Source organism: Lepisma saccharinum, chromosome 27 (assembly GCF_977018435.1).
Source record: "Lepisma saccharinum chromosome 27, izLepSacc3.1, whole genome shotgun sequence".
NCBI lineage: Eukaryota > Metazoa > Arthropoda > Insecta > Zygentoma > Lepismatidae > Lepisma > Lepisma saccharinum.
Window position 1 is genome coordinate 44572871 of NC_139255.1, and position 13662 is coordinate 44586532.

Sequence of the window (13662 nt, forward strand, 5' to 3'; positions counted from 1 at the left end):
ACCCTACACCAGTCTATCAATAATGAAGATTACAACGTTAGGTACCAGACTTAAATTTTCAGAACAAATATGTAATTATGAGGAACGTATCTAGAAATATATTTCGGGGGGTCTAAACCAAGTGTCTAATAATAACAATAATAATAATGTGTAAATTAAAATAATTATATGAAATTAATTGAAATATTCAAATTAATTAATATATTTTTATTACATCTCAACGAAATTAATTTAAATTAGGTAAAGAATTGAATATTTATTGAATATCAAAAAGGACGTTACATCCAGTTGACAAACAGTAAAGTTCCTGGTAATATTTTATGCATATTATTATAAGTAGTAATAATAATAAATCTTGTATAAATCATCTTTGATGCTGTCATTCAAAGTCTTATGATCCCAATATAATTCCTTGCCTTCCAATAAGTTCGGCTGAAATTAGTAACCCTCGATTAAACAACAAGTATATTTTCATTATTTAATTGTAGTTATTTTATTATTTTATTTTGCTACTAGTAAGTCTTTCGGGGGGAGGGTCCAGACCCCCTGGACCCCTTAAATACGTACGTCAATCTCTTTCCACCAACTCAGCGAAATGTACCGCGACCTGTGTAAATAAACAATTTATTGTGCGTCATGAAAGAAATAGAGGGAGAGTTCTTCACTTTTGGGTCTCTCTCACCCGAACACAATCTATTCAAAATATTAAAAAATATATTTTAGTTTCACGTAATAATAATAATAATAAAATAAATTTTAAAATCACACACGATTCCGGTCATTTTCCCTTCTATTGGGTGAAAATCATTGTCAAATAATGAAATGTTTGCAGAAAGAAAAATAAACGTTCCTTATAGATTTTGGGACGACGAATTCGACATAGAGATTAACATTTGTCGACTGGTGAAATGGAACCCCAACCTTATCATCCAACCTACTTGTAGGGGGACTAATTTTCACAATCGTAAAATAATGCATATTTGGTAATTTACATGATTTCACGCGGATTTCGACACATTTTACGGCTATTGATTGAATAATATCGCAAAAATAGTAAACTTTCTGTCACGTGAGATTTGTGTGTTCCAAAACATTCTGCAAAAGTAGTTTTTCATAAATATATTAATCACAGATGGTATAGTGTCCGAAGTTCTATTTCATCACGAAGGTATTTTTTTTAGCAAAGTACTTTATGCTCATTTTATATAACTGCTGCCATCACAAAGATAAAATATATGTGTTGTCGAAATATATATGTATCACATTAAATTATGATTAGTAACTCTCGTGAGGGAGAGTGGAAGTTCATGTAAATTTTATTTGTGAATATTACTATTGTTTTGCCTTTACTATCGTTATTTCTTTATATGGTTTAGAGATGTCGTGTTTAGTTTAGATCTTTACTCCATTGTTAATTGTAAAAAGGACAGTTAGGATGTTCATGAAATAATAAGTGAAAAATGATAGTCTTCACAATATGAATGGTAAGGAAATGAATGTTATGTAATTTGTTTGTAGTTTTAGTGCATTGTACTCTTGTATTACCACTTTCATATTTTACTTGATGTCAATAGTAGGACACTATAAATGATTATCTTCACATCCTTTGAGATCAGGTCAGCATCTATCCCCTTCCGCACCACAATTTTACAGTAATAACAACGAAGATGATAAACGAATGTATATGAAAAGTTGATTGTGGTACAGTCAACGGCAAAGGAAATGGTAAGCAAATTGTACACAGCTGTTTTCAATACTTTTCTTATTCTACATCCTGTGTTGTTTTAAGGAGTGAAACTATGTTGGTTCGAAGCAGCCATTGTTCTCTGCTTATTGAAGTCATTGTTTAAATTCATTGTCATCACATTGTGTAATACAGGCCGAATGAAAATGGTGGTGGACAATTCGCCTACTGTTTCTTCCGCCGTTGGGTGTACATATCGCAATAAAGCGGTCTGCTCTTACATTTTCGGTGGCGATACTCATGTCCAAAGTGTAAAACTGTCTCCATTACCCTATATGTAACATAATAATTGTTTTTTTAAATTTCCCTTACTGTTTTATATAGTTAGTTGCTGAAAATATATTTTCCCAATTATATTACTCCACTTTTCATTATCTATATTTTGCATATGCAGTATTAGTAAATAATATAGGTGACATTATAACATGTATTTTAATGCATGCAGGAAGTACGGCAAAAGGTAATCCATATAATTATAAATGGTGCAAAATATATCTCCCAAGAGTAAGTGAAAACTTAGTGTGTAAAGAAATATTAAGTCCGCATCCCTATATTTCAAATTCTAACTCCGTCCATTCTATTTTCCTACAACGTCAAATTTTTATCTGGCAGTGAATTTACAGACAATTTCCCTGACGTTTTCAGGGACTTTTAAATAACTTTCAAGACCATTATATAACCGCTTGACATCCTTACAAATAGGGATCAAACCAATAAAGTTTATTCAGAACTCTTGAATAATAAATAACATAATAATTAGAATTTTCATGAGAAATATTCCCCAAAAAGAACATACTTGTGAGGTAAAAGTCGAATGTGTTTTCAGTCCTGGCGAGCTAAATATTCCTGATCAACCTTTTACAGAATTCACTGATTTTTCCATAACATTTCAGTCAAATCCCAGTCTTCATGGAGGTAGAAATTTGATGCAAGATAATTATCAGGAAATAGTTTATATGACCTTCAAATGATGCAATTTAGTATTATCTTTGCAAATTGAGGTATGTACGCTAATTCAGTTTCCGATATTTTTACAGGCATCGGCATTTGTGTTATTTTTACATAGAATTTTCATTTTTTCAAACATATTCCGACATATTTTCCATATTCTTGCTATTACTACATTTTCCCCAAGGTTTTCAGTTCATCTGCATTCTGTTTGTTTATTTTAAAGCTTGACAATAGATTATGAACCTATTCTAACAATGTCAACAATAGAGAATGCAAGCTTTCGCGGTGATACCCACTGCATTTGCATATTTTAAATATACTCCTGTTACTTCATGCGATACTTAAGTTTCAGTCAATAGAAATCTGTCTTTAGGGATAACAGGAGGAGTTTCACGTTTCAGAAAGTTTGGTAATACTTGTTATGGTAACAAAAAAATAAAGCACATTTTGTATTTGAATCTTGCATTACAATTAGTGTCATGTAAACCTAGTTTGGTAACCTATTGTTTTGTTAACAGAAAATAAAGCATATTTTGTATTTCAATTAATGTCATATGAGCTTAATGGATTGTATTTACCTAGGTGTATTTTCTAGGTGAGTTATTTGCTTAATGAGAATTCAGGGTTGCCACTCTTGGACCATGATAAAATTCAAGTAAATTCCCGGGTTTCAAGGCGTACTTTCCAAACATTCAAGGGTACAAGCAGATGTTTTCTGTATTCCAACCTTACATTTAGTACTTCTCACGACACACACACAATATATTAACAATACAAAGGGTCTGTGTGATTCCAATGAATCCAAAAATTGTAATTTAATTCAATCAAACGGTATATGCATTTAAAATATTTCATTTAAGGTGTCACTTTATATCTACAAGCACAAGTCACAAATGTTACAGGATATATAGCCTACATCTACGAAAAATTGTTAATTATATAATAAGAATATATAATTTCAATTTCAATTTACCTAATCAACTTCTAGATATGTTGTTATGTTCCATCTGTCAGATAGATTCTTCTGCAAAGGACACTCACAAAGTAAAATAATTGAGAGTATTGTGTTATTTTTCACGCAGCTATATTTTTCTTCCTCGATAAAAATAAAAAATAAACTGTGAAAAAATTGGCTCGGCATTTATAAATATGTATAAATTCAATGGGGTTTGGAATAATAAAAGTTCCAATTTTTCACGTCTACGGAGAAAAATTCAGGCAGAAACCACGCATAATTCCCGGAATTCCCGATGAGTAACCAACCACCTTGGAATTGATTTCCTTAAAAATTATAAGTCCATATTTTGATTGATTTGGTTTATTTTACTTCCCTTTTTCTGCCACTTTTCTTGGGCTAGTCGTGAACATGAGGATGAAATTGTTGACGGGATAATTACAAAGAACATCCATGTCCAGGCCGGGATTCGAACCCGGTACCTCTGGCGTCGTACCGCTTCGCCACGGAGATTGGCAGTATTTTTATTAAAATTACTAAATACATATCTGCATAAACAACACTTTTTTTTAGTACATAATTACTTAAACATATGGAATGAACGTGATTTCAAGATGACTATTTTTAGTTTTCTGAAATTTGAGAATATGCAAAAACCTTGCAAAGCGAGAGAGGTAAAAGAAAAAAAAATTCTACAGACCTGAAGCCTCCACAATCTTTCCTCGAATTCGACCATAGTGGAGGACGATCGTATTCCATTCTCTAGACAAGGCATCAAAGAAAGCATTCAACGAGCGTCAGTCACAACGACGGTACGGCAAGGAACAGGTGTCGCCTCGTCCTCACTTCAACACGTGGGTGCTACATCCATGAAACAAATAAACCAGACTCGGTGCAAGGCAAAACCATCTTTCAAGTTGCATTGACAAGTCTCGACACGACCACGTACGGACTAGTTTGTGCACGATAATCCCTCACTGCATGTTAAATGTAATTTTGGTTACAAGAACCATTGGTAAGACATTGCTGACAGAAGTACGAAACGAGCACACGAACCGATTACTACAAGCTGATCACAAAGCGTGTTATGATCTACAACCGATATCCATTTACTGGTGCAGAAATGCGCACAGACAAAACACTGTAGAGCAAGCTAATATCCTGTCCGGCGCCGTACAGAAGTTCACTTCCACCCACTTCAGCCTGGCCGCCAAAACATCGCACTGCATGTGTCTTTCTCTTGTGCAACCCGCATAAGTGTTGCCACCCTATGAAGGCTAAAAAAATTCCCTTTCGGAACGATTTTATCCCTCCGTCACAGACAATCGTTGGTTACGGTCAAAATTCTGAAGTCTGAATCCAGCCTCCGTGGCGGAGTGGTTAGCGTAATGCGCTACGAAAGAAGATGTCGCAGGTTCGAATCCTGGGCGAGGAATGGATGCACACAACCCGTGCTATGTGAAGCTTCCCCCTCCCTTATATTTTCGTTATAAGCCGAGTTATGACATGGCTATTACCACATTTCAATTGTTCCCCCAATCTTGTGGCAATTTTGAAAACAATTCTTCCCCATTGGAGTCCACTTTGCAGGTGTTGGTTCATGAGGCTGTAACCCCTACAAGCGCCGCCTAAATCCGGGGCTGCGTGGATGTATCACTGTGCTTTTCCCATGTAATATTTAATCACTATATCATTCAACCTCGCGATTACCCCAAGAGGTAAAAAAGAGACGTATAACAAACAAATACAAACAGTTCATCAGCTTCGTGTTTACTTTCCTTCTATTTTTATTTATTTATTTATTTATTTACTTCAAGTTTCAGATACAGTGCTAAAAGACCATTTTACACTGAAACTATGCAATAAAAAGCAAAAACAACAACAAAACAAGACAATACAAGATGACAGAGAAAAAACAGTTACACATACATTCTTAGGGATTGTTGCAAACTGAGTTCTGACAAGAAAATATCAACATTTGCAGGCAGGTTAATAGGAGTCTATAGTAAAGAGACCGTTTATATACAGAGTTGGTTAATCGCGACGATGGGAACGATGAACTAGTGAAATGGACCAGGTAACTAACACAATGATACACCCTTACCATGTCCAAGGTTCGGACCAACGACGTTCTGTATTCATAGCGCGTTGCGATGACCACTCCGATACAGAAAACTGGATACAGGTATTTAGGAAACTGGCATTTAAATATATATATATATATAAAGAAAATAATAGCAGCGAGATTGTTGATTGATTTCAAGGAAGCCCTTCGTGATTGGATTTACCTCTGACATCTGCCCCCCCCCCCCCATCGTGAATCGAACCCGAGCCTTCATCACTTTTCAAAGAATCAGAATTCTCGAGATTTAGATTTGTTTAGAATTCATCGCAGAGTATTAAGGCAATTTGTTTTATATTGAATGCATTTAGCTGTTGTCCAGATATTGGAAGCGCAAGATTAATATCATTGAGTTATACTGAGGTGGATGCTGTAAAACAACCGTTGACAAGTACATACGGAAAAATACACTGAAATTCCTACAAAATAACACCACATCTTGGACTCTACTCTATTTGATTTTCTGCGAAGGAGAACATATTTTAGAAATTTAAGAACGTGTTTTTACACCCCCTATACGCCTTCATGGCGTGGTGCTATGCACAGGGGAATACTTTTTACTTTTACTTTTGTTTTAGTCATTTCGTAGCAACGGCATTTTCCTCTTGAGGTAATATCTTACATATGCATACTACATTTTCACGTCCCCCCCCCCCTTTCCGCCATGTTTACTACGCTTGTGATGGGGTTCGTAACACCACAAAATCATTACAAATATCTTGATTTGATTTATTTTACTTGGCTTTTCTGCGGCTTTCTTGTATCGCGCTGTGCACGATTGTCGGCCACGGATGGCAACACTGCGAGGAGGGAAAAATTTCCGTCGTTCGGCAACACTGACGCCCGTTCGACAGCCTGCTCGCAGATGCAGATGCTGTAATGGCCGCCGGGGACCTGCGGACGAATCACGGCGCTCCTCTGATTCATTGACGCCAATCCGTGAACGGGGGACAAGCGCGTAGTCAGGAAGAAACAGGTGGGGGGAATACGCAATCTCTTTCTCTCCTACGCATGTTTTCCCCAACACAACGTGTTGCTGTATCATTTGGTGCACCGAAGCTGCCATCTGATTTCTTGCGCATTTATCGATTAGCAGGCAAAGGTTACCCTCGGTTATTAAAACGTAATTGCCTGTAAACAACTCCATTCAGTGGCAGTTTTCAACTGTTCATTCATTAGTATTGCTATTGCCTCAAGACGGAGAAAGAACATTCGCTAAATTGTGGCCCGCGACGCGAAGACATGGGAAAAAACATGAAGGACGAATTTCATGGCAGTAAATTATTCACCTGTTTAAAACACATTTGCAACCTTAACGCTTTTATCGTGTTGTGTTCGTTCGAGTCAGTTTTTAAGTCGACTTTGTGCTTGATTATCTTATATTAGCCTACTTCGCTTTTCTGTCACGTTTAGCTATCGCGAAGATGAGGATGAGTGACGATAAGATGCAATTGATGGACATTCACAAAGAACACCAAGCCGGGATTTGAACCAGAGACCCCTGGAGTTATAGCGGGCAGTACTAACCACTCTTCCACGAATGTAGAATCGACTGTATGCACAAAAGCACTAATGGGAACTGGGCATACAGTTTAGTGTAGTATCCGATCATTATTTACCTCCATCAGGTATCGAGCCCGGGATCCCTTGATTGCAAGTCGACGATGTTACCACAACACCTGTTCGGGAAGCCCTTATCGTGTTGTCGTGAACGACCTACCATTGATGACGTTGCATGAAAACAGTCTGGGCAGGCTTTGTATAGAGGAAGGTTTTTAAATGACTGGCAGATATTCTCTTCGGTTTATCCTGATGTGTATGCAACCACGACTCGCACAGAAGCACGTTGGGTTGTCTGTATTACAAGCGTTACAAGTATACCGCGTTTGTTACAACCTATCCCGCTTCCCGCGCTTGCTGACCGCTGGCATTTCTAGCAGAAACCACAAGGTGTTCCAGCTAAGATGACACTAAACACAAAAAGGACACAAGCAAATATCACCAGAATAAATTACGTTCTGGATATTTTAAAACACACACTAATCATCACCACGCTCATAATACAAGCTTCTTCAACAACACACAAACAAAACACGTGAGTTAAACCTCAACGTGGCAACAGCGTCTACGTAAGCGCCTCTCTTCTGGCTCCCATTCGCTCCTCGTTACCCAGCAGACGACTTTTTCATCGTTTCTCATTGGCAGAAACACTGTCGAGCTATTGCTAGCGCGGGAAACGGGACAGGTCCTAACAAACGCGTTTATAATCGTAAATCATGTGCAGAACTTCCATAATGTTCCGACGCCTTGACACATAGGCAACCGAATTACTTCTAAATGAAGCATGCTGCGTACAAACACGAAAATACGACGATGGCTGTACAGTGTGTTTCAAAATTGGCGCCGCTTATAATATGAAAACTGGGAGTGATATTTACATCAGGTGTTCTACATTAGGAAACCTCATTCACTCAAGACATTATTAAATGCTCCACTCAGGGAGCTCCACAATTAATTAGTCTCAATTCAGAGTGAATTTTCTTTCTAATTTCGGGGAAGAAAATGGAATAATTCGAATTTTTGTGACTGACGCCAGTGTACTCTGTGCCCAACAGGGGGCACCTGCAGCTCTTACTTGATTCATAATTACATATCTTATGAACAAAGTGAAGGTGGTGTCATATAATGTGGGTTAGCAACACTAGCAGTCTACAATTTTGTTGACAGACAGGACGTCAAGATATCCGCAAGCTTAACCATGACTTACGTATTAGACACTAGCGCCACTACTTCCAGGCCAGAGCTACATATATGCTGGTGAATCAGTAATTTTGAACTGCGAGTGTTGCCAACCATGGTTGCATGGCGCTAAAAATGTAATTATTTAACTTAACCCATAAAGTCTCTTTTCTTCCTCGTTCTGTCCAGTCTCGCTCAAGCAGAGGTGATATTAAACAATCACTACAGCTATCCCCGTATCTTTGTTGCGCTGATGGACAATTTGATCGACCACTTCCCAATTACAATCTTCACCTTGTGTTTGAAGAGCCTCGAAGTTGACGTCTGAGAGGACAAGTGTTCATTACTTTGCCTCCACGATCACTCTCAGGTACTAGAACAGGATTCAATAAAAAAAAATGTAAAAGAAAGAAATATCTTGAATCTTCATGCTCTGTAGCTTTTCAGCCATACTGAGTCTATTCATATAGAACGCAAACACGAGGTGCTTATCACGCACAACACGTCCGCTGTAAAAAAGTGAAGCTGCCCACGTGCTTGTTACACCATCGCTGAATGGAAATAAGGCCTATGCTTTTTTTTTTAGAGTGTATCCGAGTTAAAAGCACAAGTGGCCTTTTCTTTAATCCAGTAGAATTAACCCTTTAGCTATTTTCTTTTGATAAAAAGGGTTCTCTTCATATTTGCTTGATTGGATTGGTGTTTTAAGTCCACTTTGTGCACAGTAAGGCTAATCGGGACTGGACTTACAGTTTAAAGTGAGATCCGAACCACTATGTATCGAACCCGGGACCCCTTGATTACTTCATTTTCTTTGTTGGTGGTATATTTACTCTATTTTGCTAGCAAGGCACCAAAGAACGTATTTAGGGGTTAAAAGGGGGCTCGGACCCCCTGAAAGGCACAGCAAGTACAAAAAATAATGAAAATAAACTTGTTTAGCTTTTCTTTGTGCAATCAAGGGTTATTTAACCTACCGGAAGGCAAGGGTTAGAATGGGATCATGCAGTTTTGAATGATATTACTGTAGTGCTGCCTCCTAGAGGGAGAAGAAGCAAGCTACTGTTGCTAGACAAGAGTCTGTGCAAACAGATCCTGGAATGGTGAACGAAGTTTCGTTATAATGTAAAGTGTTACGTTGTTTTGTGAGTTTCTTAATAAATTCAGTTAATCTTGTTAATATATGTGTTTTCCATCGCACAACAATTACCAAAGAAGATTTAGACTATGTACACTGCTACTCATATTAATATGCACAAAATTTTAATCCGGAACTTTACTTTTCGCCAACTAGATCCAAAATCAATTTTTGCTGTAAATATTCAATTCATTATCTTTGTGACATTAATTTCCTTGCAACTCAGTTGTTTTAAAACAAAATTTTCTCCATCTTAACTACACGTTGGCTAAATAATACATGTGTGCTCCATTCTCATACCGTCTTATACAATACTAATTAATTCACATATTATAAATAGACCTATATTGCAGAAATGCTCATGTTTTCGCTGAAAAATGAATGAAAAAGGCTCGTAATCGAATCAAAACCAGTGCAAAAATTGCAGAAAAGGTTACATTCTTGCAGAAAAATGAACGCCATGGGCGTCCGGAAGGAGGGCAAGGGAGGCTGTGCACCCCCCTGGAAAATGAAAGTCAACCAAAAATTTTATATTTTTCACATATAATTTCATTTCAGCCACAATAATATGTGTTAATTATTACATGCATATGGTAAATTCAAATTTATGCAATGTTTTCTGAGGGAACAACACTATTATTGGGGAAAATGTGCATTGTTTCCTTGCCCCTCCCTGGAAAAAATCCTGCGGACGTCCATGGACACTTACCCGGAATGTGTTCAAATGAGAGAAAAACATTGCAGAAAATATCACCCTAAGTTATATTAACGTATTAATTTAAACATTTATATTATTATTATCATCACTATTTCTTATTACGGATTAACCCCTCCCCCCCAGAAATATATTTCTGGAAACGTGGCTGACAGTCCCAATGTTGCAGAAACACAATAAACGAACATGTCTCTTGTAAAATGATCTCGATGATAAGATAGAATAACACAATAACACAATAACAACTAGGTCTAGGATTTTCATGACTTAGCATATTTTTTTTTTTTGATAAGGGTGATGTGTTCCCTAAATATGTAGAAATTCGTATTATGAAAAAACTAATTAAATTAAGGTGCTTCTTAAGGGCATATTTTGGCATATTTAGCCATTTCTGCGTGATAGAGCATATTTTGATGGATTTTCGGTCATATTCAGCATATTTTCGCTTTTCCAAGAAATATACAGTCATTTTCCAAGTGGAGTACGTATGTGAAAATATCTCAGCATTTAGATATTGAGGTTCGAAACAGTCCAGTTATAAGGGCATATTTTTCAAATTATAGTGCATATTTTGTACTATTTTAGGTCATAAAAAACCTAGCCCTAATAATAGCATTACATACTCTATACTTCGTGTATACGCATTCCCTTCTCTTCGATTGATTGATTTGTTGTTTTAAGTCCATTTTATGCAAAGGAAGGCTAATCGGGACTGGATCTACAGTTTACAGTGGGATCCGAACCACTGTGCCATGTGCTCTTCTGTTCGAATGTTAACGTCTTTTATTCCTGACAAAAATACTCTTTTAGGAGGTTGGTAGCTTTGGATTGACTATAGACACTTGCGCACGCAGAGGAGGGGCTGAAGGGGCTATACCCCTTCCGAAATTTTGAGAAAATCATCATTTTCAAATAAAAGCAGTGAGGAACTCGGGTGGTAAATGAAAACTAGCCTTAATATCAGGGTTGGAAAAAATCCGTAAAAAAAAGTTTTTTTTGTTTAAACCAGTTTTTTTGTTTAAACCAAGTATAATTAAAAATATTTAGTTACAGTTCATTTTGATTAGTTGTGAGGTAAATACTAAGTTTTTCTTCATTACAGAATATGTATCTTGCTCAAAATTCTAATTTACTGACAAAATGATTCACAAAATATATTATGTTGAGAACTACAATGTAGACATTTCACATAGAAATGTCTCTTGAATATTACAAGAACAAAAAAGTTAGTGACATATATTACTGTACAATACTCAAACTAGTTACTGAAGAAAGCAACGCTATCTTTTGAAGTAAAAGGAAAAATATATCGCGTTACATTCTACGCAGCAAACTTCACTAGCTCCGGCATCTCCATGCGATGTCGTTCACGAAATCGACAAGACCCCGGGGGAGTTGGAGATTATGGCGCGAAAACCAATTCGTCAAAGTCAGCTTCTCAATTTCTCCGTAGCGGCAGAGAGCGATTCAGAAATTTCGTTCGTTTCTGCCAGAGTTTGCAGGAAGGGAACGGGTGGGAAACAGAGAGAACTTACAAAAGATGGGAAAGCGGAGAACGGAAGGAACTTGTCATATTGACGTTTTGCTAATGCATCGAGATGTTCTGATTGGTTGGGGCACTGATCGACTCTCCGCTCCCCTTTCCTCTTTCCTGTATTTTATTCTTTCAAACTTAGTCTCTTTCTATCGGCCTGTCTGTATACTTAATCACCTCTTCCCTTTTATTTCACTATTTCTCTCGGTCTATTCGTTTTCTTGATGATCAATCTCTCTCTCTCTCTCTCATTTTTCTCCATTTTTTCTGTCTACTCTCTCTCTCTCTCTCTCTTTTACTTACTTTTTCTCCATTTTTCGGTCTATTCTCTCTATATCGTCTTTCTCTCTCTCTCTCTCTCACTTTTTCACCATTTTTCTGCCTATTCTCTATATATCATCTTTCTCTCTCTCTCTCTCTTTAACTTACTTTTTCTACATTTTTCGGTCTATTCTCTCTATATCGTCTTTCTCTCTCTCTCTCTCTCACTTTTTCTCCATTTTTCTGCCTATTCTCTCTATATCATCTTTCTCTCTCTCTCTCTCTCTTTAACTTACTTTTTCTCCATTTTTCGGTCTATTCTCTCTATATCGTCTTTCTTTATCTCTCTCTCTCTCTCACTTTTTCTCCATTCTTCTGTCTATTCTCTCCATATCATCTTTCTCTCTCTCTCTCTCTCCCTCTTACTTACTTTTTCCCAATTTTTTCTGTCTATTCTCTCTATATCGTCTTTCTTTATCTCTCTCTCTCTCTCTCTCCATTTTTCTGCCTATTCTCTCTATATCATCTTTCTCTCTCTCTCTATTACTTACTTTTTCTAATTTTTTTCTGTCTATTCTCTCTATATCGTCTTTCTCTCTCTCTCACACACACACTTTTTCTCTTCTTTTCTGCCTATTCTCTCTATCTCGTTTTTCTCTCTCTCTCTCTCTCTCTTACACACACTTTTCCTCTTCTTTTCTGCCTATTCTCTCTATATCGTTTTTCTCTCTCTCTCTCACTTTTTCTCCATTTTTCTGCCTATTCTCTCTATATCATCTTTCTCTCTATTACTTACTTTTTCTCATTTTTTTCTGTCTATTCTCTCTATATCGTCTTTCTCTCTCTCTCACACACACACTTTTTCTCTTCTTTTCTGCCTATTCTCTCTATCTCGTTTTTCTCTCTCTCTCTCTCTCTCTTACACACACTTTTCCTCTTCTTTTCTGCCTATTCTCTCTATATCATCTTTCTCTCTCTCTCTTTTACTTACTTTTTCTCCATTTTTGTCTGTCTATTCTCTCTATATCGTCTTTCTCTCTCTCTCACACACACACACTTTTTCTCTTTTTTCTGCCTATTCTCTCTATATCATCTTTCTCTCTCTCTCTCTCTCTTTAACTTACTTTTTCTCCATTTTTCGGTCTATTCTCTCTATATCGTCTTTCTCTCTCTCTCCCTCTCTCTCACTTTTCTCAATTTTTCTGCCTATTCTCTCTATATCATCTTTCTCTCTCTCTCTCTCTCTCCCTCTTACTTACTTTTTCTCAATTTTTTCTGTCTATTCTCTCTATATCGTCTTTCTTTCTCTCTCTCTCTCACACTTTTTCTCCATTTTTCTGTCTATTCTCTCTATATCGTCTTTCTTTCTCGCTCTCTCTCTCTCTCACTTACTTTTTCTCAATTTTTCTGTCTATTCTCTCTATATCGTCTTTCTCTCTCTCTCTCTCACACACACTTTTTCTCCATTTTTTGCCTATTCTCTCTATATCATCTTTCTCTCTC

The 13662-nt window shown here is 36.9% G+C and overlaps 1 protein-coding gene across 6 annotated transcripts in view; it reads right to left on the reverse strand.

The window, feature by feature from the left end:
- eya (eya transcriptional coactivator and phosphatase 2) overlaps nt 1-13662 on the reverse strand; it is a 546589-nt gene that overhangs the window by 150484 nt on the left and 382443 nt on the right. The window contains exon 1 of one of the 6 annotated variants that reach the window (XM_083113335.1): nt 4351-4855. The exons of the other annotated variants lie outside the window; for them this stretch is intronic. Within the exon in view, the coding sequence (XP_082969461.1) occupies nt 4351-4437 (87 nt within the window). The 5' untranslated portion in view covers nt 4438-4855. Of the gene's footprint in view, nt 1-4350; nt 4856-13662 lie in introns of those variants that run through there. 6 annotated transcript variants of the gene reach the window in all.